The sequence below is a fragment of the Castanea sativa genome, chromosome 1 (genome assembly GCF_040712315.1).
Source record: "Castanea sativa cultivar Marrone di Chiusa Pesio chromosome 1, ASM4071231v1".
Lineage (NCBI taxonomy): Eukaryota > Viridiplantae > Streptophyta > Magnoliopsida > Fagales > Fagaceae > Castanea > Castanea sativa.
In genome coordinates, this window is record NC_134013.1 from 17,462,855 (window position 1) to 17,473,468 (window position 10,614).

At 33.1% G+C, this 10,614-nt stretch overlaps 2 protein-coding genes across 2 annotated transcripts; one reads left to right on the forward strand and one right to left on the reverse strand.

The window, feature by feature from the left end:
• Nucleotides 1–251: 251 nt before the first annotated feature.
• Nucleotides 252–782, forward strand: LOC142621581 (uncharacterized). The gene has a single exon (XM_075794878.1). The coding sequence runs from the start codon at nt 252–254 to the stop codon at nt 780–782; it is 531 nt and encodes a 176-aa protein (XP_075650993.1).
• A 3,867-nt stretch (nt 783–4,649) lies between these two features.
• On the reverse strand, nt 4,650–7,848 carry LOC142606544 (uncharacterized). The gene is made up of 4 exons (XM_075777870.1): nt 7,109–7,848; nt 5,403–5,498; nt 5,157–5,224; nt 4,650–4,877 (listed from the first exon to the last, which is right to left on the reverse strand). Exons 1-4 carry the CDS (start codon nt 7,733–7,735, stop codon nt 4,760–4,762), a joined length of 909 nt encoding a protein of 302 aa, XP_075633985.1. The 5' UTR covers nt 7,736–7,848; the 3' UTR covers nt 4,650–4,759.
• Between the last annotated feature and the right edge of the window lie 2,766 nt (nt 7,849–10,614).

Sequence of the window (10,614 nt, forward strand, 5' to 3'; positions counted from 1 at the left end):
AAATTGAGTTTATAAAAAAATAAAAGACAAATATGAATTTTGTCCAATAAGATAGTGTATGATTTTGTTTATTTTATTTAGTAGAGAAGACTTTTTTTTTTTATGGGATAGGAGAGAAGATTTGGTTTAACATTTCAATATAAATAAATAAAAAACAATCTTAGAAAATTCGAAATTACTTAAAAGATAGGGTACCATTGAACTAGCTACTACAATTAGCCAAGGAATGCTTGTAGGAACGTGACTTCACGATGAGTCCACTAAGATATTGCCCTCAGCAATCCCAAGCGGCTTGGACACCTCCATTGACCTCATGCTTCAAAATTAATTTCAACAATGCTATGTTTGAGAAGGAAGGCAGTTCTGATTTGGGTGTGGTAATTCGAAATGGTGGTAGACAGGTTATGGCATCACTCTCTCAACTGGTACCATTGCCTCACTCTGTCATCGAGGTAGAAGCATTGGTTGCACGACGTGGAGTGGAACTTGCCCTTGAATTGGGCTTCTATAATATCGAGCCTGAGGGAGACTCAGCTAGCTTAATTAGTTCTTTCAATGATGGTCATAGGTCTCTAGCTCAATATGGTCACATTGTAATAGATATTCATTATCTTGCCTCGCAGTTTTTTGTTTTCAATTTATCTCATGTACGTAGGCATTGTAACAAGGTGGCTCATTCTCTGGCGAGAAAAGCAGTCATCCCCCTCCCCCCCCGCCCTTGCCAATCTGGATGGAAGATGTACCTCCAGATGTCACTCATGTACTACATGCTTCCTTATTAAAACTCATTTAAACATAGTCTAATAATACAAGTGAAGGCCAATCGTAAGGCCTCTATTATAGACATCAAGGCCACACTTGTGATTTAAATTGATGCATTTAATTTTCAAATCTCCATATGATTCGATCTTATCAAAGCTACCAAACAAACCTTTCAAAACACCTAAGCTGCATCAACATTATTCTTGACCCATCCCATAAAAGGAGGCTCATAGAGCAACTCACATTTGAAAATCATGTGAAACCTTCTAGAGCTTTGTTAAAAAAGTGAGTAATACCTTAATTTTCCTATGGAGAGCAATTGGGTCTACCTCCCCCACCTTTAGCTAGCATCTTATTTCTCATGTTCAAATCTTTATAATACCCAAATTCTACTTTTAAGGTAAACCAAGAAAGAGCCATACCCTCACGACTCATCAATAAGCTTCGAACGAGGGTTATTGAATATAGGGTCATGTTAATGGATGCTCATTGGTTTTAAGCAAGGATGGAGCCAGACTTTGAACCTAGGGGGGGCAAGCTTAATGTAAGCTTATTGAATTTTATCATGTTCATTAACATTATAATCTCATATTTGCAAATGCAATCCAAAATTACACTACAATATATAAACTAATACCAATTTTATTGTTGGTGATTTTTAAAGATTTTATTTTAGGATTTTCAAAAATTAGGACATCAACACTAGAAGTTAGCAGCACTAAATCATCATTATTAGTTTATGAATTATTTATAACTTTCCTTTGAATAATGCTAGGGACACCCAAATCCACAACATTCCCCACAAAATTAATCCCAAACAAAAACCCAAATAAACATGCCCATAAAACATAACAAATTTAGTGTTAATAATTTATTGATAATAAAGTCACAACAATATTAATATTAACAATTCATTACAAAACATTAAATAAACAACTTTTCTATCGTCCTAAGACCACAAAAGTCAAACAAAGAACCAATTTTTTTTTTCCTTTTTCCTCTTCTTATTAGTCTCTACAGAGTACAAACTACAGCACTACCCAGTACTCTAGTCCTCTAACGATAGCCACAAGTTTGTTTTTATTAAAAACCTTTTCTTTTCTTTTTTGGTCTAAATATTAGAGGCCACACCTTTATATTTGAATATTGAGAAATATCAGTTACTACCCGCATCGCTACTAGTTATATACTTTGTCACTGCATACAAGCAAAGAGAGGAGCAAGAGCTGGGAGACAGAGACTAGGTTTCATAAAATTAAAAAAAGAGGCAGAGCAGCTAGAGTCTCTTCCTCACACAACACATCATAGAGAGAGGACTGTGATTTGTTTTTCTAGTTTTAAGGTTTTGTCTAAAGGTTTTTCAATTATTCTTGGGGCAATTGGGCAAAAAGGAAGGTCAGTTGATTTTCATTTTTATTTTGGATGTTTCATGGGGTAATTTGTAAATATTTTGGAGGGGGCTAAGTGTATATATTTTGGAGTCAAATATTAACTATATATATATATATATTTCCAAAAAAGTTGGGGGGGGGGGGGGGGGCATTGCCCCCAATGCCAAAGCATAGCTCCATCCATGGTTTTTAGGTATTTGTTAATAAACTATTTTAGAAAAATTTTAATACAATTTTTATGGAAAATATAAAAAGTTGTCAAGTTAGTTAATTTTTTTTTTCCTATAAAAAGTTTCTAAAAAGTTCTTAACCAATGCTTTAGTGCATTTATTAACTTTTCCCTTGAACATATTATATTATGTGTGTGAAGTTCTCTCGTGGAGACTTGAACCCGGACCCTTACTCCCACATCCCACCAACACTTATACTTGTGGAGTGACTATCGCACTAAAGATGTGCGGTGGTAATTAATGGAGCATCTTTGGAAAACATTAACTTCTATTGCCTCCTCTAATCCATATAACATCCAACGTTGATCCCCACACTCAAACTTGGCTACTAACAACTTCATGAGGGTTAGAACACCCAGTTCAATTCTCCACAAAAATATTTTTAAATCTCTCATAAATTTCGTCACTCCAAAACTTCTTCCAAACTATTGAATTCTTCTGATTAAATTTGTATTCATAGGATTTTCTTTTTCTTTCTTTCTTTTTCTTTTTGTGAAATTGTTAGATATACTTATATAATATATATGTTGCAACCCAGCAGCTCCAAACCACTATCCCTATTTCTCAAGTTCTCTAAAATATTTTTTATATATAACCTACCTTTGTTAAAAGAACACCAAAATTTTCACTCAGCCAAATTGGCTTGTTTAGTATTGGATATCTTGGAATGGGGATTTGATTGATAGCTCTCATAGTTTTCTTAGCAAAAAGTTGTTGCAGCATGGACATTCCAACATCATTAGTTCATCCAAAAGATCAAGTTAACTCTAGGACACTTCATCCAATTAGTGTGCCTAGTTAGTTGAGAGGATTTATAACCAAAGCTTTTAGGCTTTGTGATCACCGTCCACCCCATTTTAGCCAGTAGTGTCTCGCTCATTTCCTTAAACCTTTTAAACCAAGGCTCCCACTAATCTTTTATTGAGGCGAATCCTAGCTTTTCAGAGCTAGATGCCCTTTTGTTTTTTCAATGCTTGTCATTAGTCCAACATCTTACGAATTTTGTTAGTAATATTAAGGGTTTTTATTGCCTCACATCACTTTTTCACATTGGTTATTTCACACTCACTTTTATATCTTAAAATGTGCACACTTTTACATCAAAATATGATATATCCTCTAATTTTAAAGTAAGACATGTATATAAGGGATGGCCTGTACCATGGACCTCACCAAAGTGCCCCTTCCAATTCAAGAAAGGCATCTACACTTCCAAGTTCCAAGAGCTCGGTCTTGAGCACAACTTGTTCAAGTTAGCCTAAAACATATTTTTTGAACCAAATACGATTAAGCCTTTTTTTTTTTTATGATTCAATAAATGGGGGTGGGAAGATTTGAACTTTAAATATTTCCATTGAAAACTAAAATGTGTCAATTGAGTTACAAGACCTTTAGCAAGATTAAACCAAAAATATCATTGCATTTTGGCCAAAATAAAAAATGCAAATGGTATGTTGCTATTCATGTTCACATGGATGGCTTGTCAGCCACCTCCCTACTATATTAGGGAAGACAATTTAATAAGGGATCATTTGCGACATAAGGGATTTTGTCTCATAAGTTGTAAATTTTCAGTCTTTCCCTTCCATCTACATATATGTGTAACGTTTTTTTACAAATGATACACCAAGAGACATAGAGAAAATAAACATATAATTACTATTAGCGATAATATGATGTGGTGAATGACCACTAGAAAGATAGAATACAAATATCAATATGATATTTCTTTATCTTATCTTTATATTGCTTTTATTCCACAATAGCAGATGAAATTTTATTGTTTGTCACTTCGTCTTGATTTTAAATCAACTTATGAAGGAGCTTTTAGGCCCTAAACCAAGCCTGCAAATGGATTGGGCTGTGGAGACAACGCGTTCACACCCATGAGCCCAGAGAATACACGCCAGCCTAACTAGCCTTGATAATTGCTTCTGGGGCTGAATGCAAATCACAATTTGCCAACAAAATGTGTCTTCGATGTTTTTTAAACTAAACTTGTCAATTTTTTGGTGAAGTTCTAGAAAAATATATGCAAAACCGTTTAGAATTGTAATTAAAATAAGAGTTAAAGATCACACCTAAGGCTTAAAGTCATTGAAATAAGTCAAATTTTGTAAATTTTTAATATATTTGTTGAGACTAATTGATCGATAGATTTTAATATTCTATCTTGATGTTGATCTGATGATCCTTTTAAATAATACACTTATTAAAAATTAATTGGCACCACAGATGAGAAGACAGATGTAATGCAGATCAAGAATGCACGAAAAACGCTTAGTATTTGTTGCTTCATATAATCTAATCAAAAGTAGGAAAAATTTGGTGCCTACTCAAATCCAACCCAACATTTTTAAATAGACAATTAGATCATCACAAGGACCCACTTAAGAACTTTTTGACAATGTTGTTGAACTGTCCTGAGCAATCAATCTGAGGAACGTGTGATGTGTTCTCTATCACTTCCAATCTTGCTTTCTCCCCAAGAAGCCTGGAATATGCAACCAAAAATTTCTCAGCCTCTCATATTGGTTGGAAGAATTTCCAAACCACTAGCATTGACTAAGATTAAACTATGTCCAAAATGATTAAAAAATATAAATTGTAATAAATTGATTTTAAAATGCCTAAATTTACATGATAAGCATTTGGAATTTTTTTTTTAATTCTAATTGTATAAATTTACTTTCATTATTAAAAAGCATAAGCTAGCCATTTTTTAGCATAAAATTAAGTGTAATAGTTTTAGAGAGAGTAAAGAGGTACATACTCTTTGAGTTCTGTAGCCATTTCTATAGGAAATATTTGGTCTCGGTCTCCCCATACTATCAAGACCTCCTTCAGGGAAAATGGAAATACGAATGATTCAGATAAGTCATAAATTAGAAAGATGTTCAAAACTATACAGGAAATGCAGAATAAATTGACAGCCTATGCTTAAAAGTTAAAAGCCATAAGAGAATTTTGTGCTAAAATATTTAAAACTTGGAAGTGTTGAGAAAAATGAAAATGGTACCTGCTGAAGAGGAGAAATGTTTGGTGTCTCCTCTCTTCCAAGGGTAAGTCCCTTCAGAAGCTCCAACTTTTCCATCCTGTTTTCGGAGTACAATTTCTGCATCCATATGAAACCATCTTTTATCATCTTCATTAAATGACTATGTCATACATGAGAAACAAATGCCCCAGTACAAGTAATAACATATGTGATGCAACAGTAGCGAGCTAAACCTGCCCGCTTGTGGAACAATTATGGTTCACTCTGCTAATTATGTTAATGTAATGAATGAGTCCGACCAAGGACATACCAAAACGAAAAAGGCGCTAATAGTACAAGTTATTATATATAGAAGAATGACTATCCTGTAAAGTAAAAGATTACATTTTCCTGGAAAAACGACAAATTAATGCTTCATTGAAAATAAATAGAGAAATAGGACATAGTACACAAACAGGTCGTGTACTGAGGATACAACAAATAAATGCATGGTCCACAAGTTTCAAATGTTGCTTTTGGATCCAAAGGAGAGTAGAAGGGGACTGAACGGTCTAAATTGCAGAAAAAAATTTTCCATCCTATCACACATAACATTCCATATTATTTATTTTTATTATTAAATTTACATCAAATCCGGAATAAAAAAAAGTCTTAAACGTAGTGTGTATATTGGTTGCACCAACTACCAAGTAATTACAGTACTTTTCTTCCACCAAGCAGCTTCACCTAAAGACTTGAGTAAAATGTATAATTTCCCTATAGATGAAGATTGTTTCATATTACTCAAAAATTTAAAATTTTCAATACATATATTTTATTAGAAACCAAACAAAGTTTCAATTGAAATCATGGACTTTTAAAATCGATTCAAGTATCACCTTCTATCAGTTCTATGTGTCACTAGAAATACTAAGTAACATAAATCCACCGACTAAATTCTATCTAAACACAAAAAATATTACATGTGATAAGAACTTCAATACACTATATAATAGATGTGAAATTATATAATAACCAATCGTTTAATTTTTATTAGCAAAATATTCACTATAAAATTATATATTTTATAGGTAAACGTCTTACAAAATAAAATTTATGTTATACATGACGTAACTCATCACGTTGTCATACACATCATAATTTTGTCATGTAACACATTACAAATATATTAAAATAATTAACATAAATTACTTAACTGAAACCCTATGATTAAAGTATATTAAAAAAATTATACTCTACCCTAACTATAACTCAATTATCAAGAGTTTCAAGAAAAGTAAAAAACTTTAATAACAATGTATTATTTTTATTTCGCCACCATGAAACTTGAAGAAATTTAAAAGGACTCTCATTAATTTACATATAGTTTAATTTTAATTATATTATTAAATAATTTCTTAATTTACAATTAATATGATTTTTATCAATGCGTAATACTAATACACGAAAAAGTTTTGGCCTTTTCGACTCTTCCAAAACAACAATAACTACTTTGAGAGAATAAAAAAAAATATTAAAAGAAAGGGAAGGGCTTTGTATCGAATTTACTTTTATAATATGAATGAACTATGGAGTATGAACCATGATCCTTTTTTTAATAAAATGGCCATATATATATATATATATATATATATATATATATATATATAATTTCCTCCTATTTATGTGAAAGAAATCAAGAATAGTAATGAATTTATAAAAAGAAAAAGATGTCAAGTATTTCTTACGTGTATGAAATCATTGAAGAAAAAGTCAGGCAAGATGTTGAAACGTTTGTTCGCAGACAAAACCATCAAAGTCCTCAACTGCTCCGCCGTGGCCGGCAACATTAGCTCCTCAATCTTCTCCAACTTTGCTCTCTTCAACAAAGCCTCGTTGTCTCTGCGTCTCAGATTCACACCAGAGCTAGCTATCACTGCCTTTTCAACTCTCTCCCTAAACATCTTCGCCATTTGATAAGCCACAAACCCACCATAGCTTGTTCCCACAACGTGATACTTTTGGACCCCTAATGTCTCCATGAGTTTCCCCACAGAAACAGCTTGAAACACCTCACTTCTCTCTGGGGATTTCGTGGTTGAGTCACCGAAGAAGATCAAGTCAGGAACGTAGACGTTGAAGTGAGGCGAAAAGAATTTGACCTGTTGACCCCACTGCCAAATTGCCATTGGACCAAAGCCATGGATGAAAACTAGTGAGGGTTTTTGATTTTGGGTGGTTTCTTTTGGACCCCAGAAGTGGATTGTGGTTTCGTTGTCTATGTTGATGGTTTGTGAGGAGAGGCCTGTGGCTGTGAAGCAGCGGCGGAGATAGGTTCCGTACAAGGAGACTAGGCTGAAAAAGTTTGGAAACATTGTGGTGATTATTTGGTGGAGAGGTTGGAGATTTGAGCCTCTGAGGACTTTGATTGAATTTTTACAATTACTATGTTTAGGCTGGTTGGTTTGAAGAGTGTTTGCCAGATAATATATACATATTCTTGAAAGTTTTACCTGAGTTATTATTGTACTTTTCTTCGTGAACTTGTGTGGCATATCACATCACATATCTCATCTCATTTATTGGTTAAATATGATATCTACTCACTTGTCATATTATTATATTATATTTTATTTCTCGTTTATAATCAATAATGTGAATGGAAAATAAGCATAAGAGACTGTATAAAGGATCTTATAAAGAAATATTTGATACTCGAAGTGTGAAGAAATATCTTTAGGAGCAATTGCATCAGATGGTGTATAAATGTGTATAATAAAAAAAATGTTCAAATTTACACATTTTTTATCAAAAACAGCCCACATCAGCTCATGTATAACTATCTATATTTTACATTCTCCTTCAAATTGCTACAGTATCGTGTAAATTTACACGGGTACTGTAGCATGTGTATTTAATTTTTTAATAATTTTTTCTCTCACCTCCTACTGACTCTCACCTCCCTCTCTCTCTCTCTCTCTCTCAGACATAGCACACCTCTCTCTTTCTCTCATCTCATCCATTTTTCTTCCTCTAGCCGCCGGAGAAGAATGGGTTTAGGTGTGGGTGAGGCTCGACGGAGAAGACGCAGGCTCGACGGAGAAGACGCTCGCCGGAGAAGATGCAGTGAGGCTCGACGGAGAAGACGCTCGCCGAAGAAGACGCAGTGAGGCTCGATGGAGAAGACGCAAGCTCGACGGAGAAGACGCTCGCCAGAGAAGACGCACTGACGCTCGACGGAGAAAACGCTCGACGGAGAAAACGCTCGACGGAGAAAACGCTCGACGGAGAAGACGCAGGCTCGACGGAGAAGACGTTCGTTGGAGAAGACGCAGTGACGCTCGACGGAGAAGACGCTCGCCGGAGAAGACCCAGTGGGGAGGAAAATAAATAATAAAAAATATAAAAGAATGAATATTTTATTAAATAAATGTGTAAAATAGATAAACTGATGTGGGTGTTTTGTAAAAGTGGAGGTGTAAAATAAAAAAAGTAGATTTTTTCGTGTAAAATAGACAAAAATTATGAACAAACTGATGTGGTTGCTCCAATATAATTTAGAAAGCAAGCAATTCAATTGTTCTTTCGAAATGCTTTCAAAAAACAAAAATTGTTCTTTCGAAATAAAGGGGATTTTTTTATTATTATATAAAAGGTGAAATTATTCATAAAGTGAAAAATAAAGAAGGAGGAGTTGATTACTTGATTGGGGTCCACGAAATTAGAGAAAGTCCATTTGTGGGTACCAAGCTAATTGATCTTCTTTTCTCTTCTTTTCTTTTCTTTTCTTTTCTTTTTTAGGAAAAACCAAGCTAATGGATCTCGATTCTCAAGTCCGGTGAGCAATTTCTTATCCCAAGCTAAAAAGGAATGGATTTTACAAATATCACATTTGATGTGAGTGCTAATTTGGTCATAATACTTATGGTTTAATCGAGAGATTTAAAAATTAAACTGTTAAAAGATTTGTGATACAATAAATTTTGTATTTTAATATCTTCTTTTATAGTTTTACAGATTTATAGTATTCAATTACCCGAGGTGTACCCAGTTTTTGTAATAATTTTTAAATACCACTATTATTATGTACATATAACATCATTAAATAAATATAGTGTACATATAACGTCATTAAATATAGGGTAAACTACATAATTGATCCATATTTTTTACACTATATCTTAATTTGGTCCATAACTTTTGAATTGTGTCAATTTGGTCTATAATCTTTCAGTATCATATCAATTTAATCCATGCTGTTATTTTTTGAATGGAAAATATTGACATGGCTAACGGCCTAACCAAAAAAAAAGTTTTCGTTAATGTGATAATAAACTAATTTTATATTTTAGTTGTTTACTACGTCAACAATTTTCATCCAAGAGATAACGACATGAACTAAATTGACACTGAATTGAAAGGTTAGGGACCAAGTAGATAAAATTGAAAGGTTTGGGATCAAATTGAAATATTGTGTAGATGATAGGAACCAAATACATAGTTTACCCTTCAATATATTAGACTTTAATGAAAAAATAATTTGATTTGTCATAATTCAATGTCTAAAGGATTAAATATTTAAATTGAATGTCTTATTACTAATATAAACACATACATTAAAGTGATATTTCTAAGAACCCAAAAGGCAAATAATGATAATAAAAAATTATTTTTACCTTGTATGATGGAAAGAATTAAGGAAAAAATAATAGTAATGGAAAAAAAAAGTGTTTCGACTAGAGCTATAAATGAGTCTAATTGAGTCGAGTATTGAAAATTTATAATTTTATTTTATTTCAAACACAATTTGAGCTAGACCTTATTACCAAAATAGATTACATGTTCAAATTTGATTCATTTTCTTATTGAACAAACTCAAACCTGTTACTGAGCTACTTTGATTAATTTATTCTATTCCCCTATATAGTAAATACTATGACTAATTTATCGACAACAAAAAATTAAGTACTACACTAGTAAATAAGTTGGAGTACAAGGATTACAATTTAAAACCTCCAACTTATTGTAATCCTCTGTACTTAGACCATCCTCTGTACTTAGACCCTCCGAGTCTCAGCTACTAATGGGCTTCATCGAGCCTTGCCTTCACTAGCATTCTGGATCTCGCAATTATCACCAATTGCATCCACCATAGAATGGCATGACCCAATGCTTCCCAAAAGCTCCAAATCAACTCACGACACTCAAAATGAATATGGTTTGTGTTTGGGCTAACAACCTCTCAAAGGACATA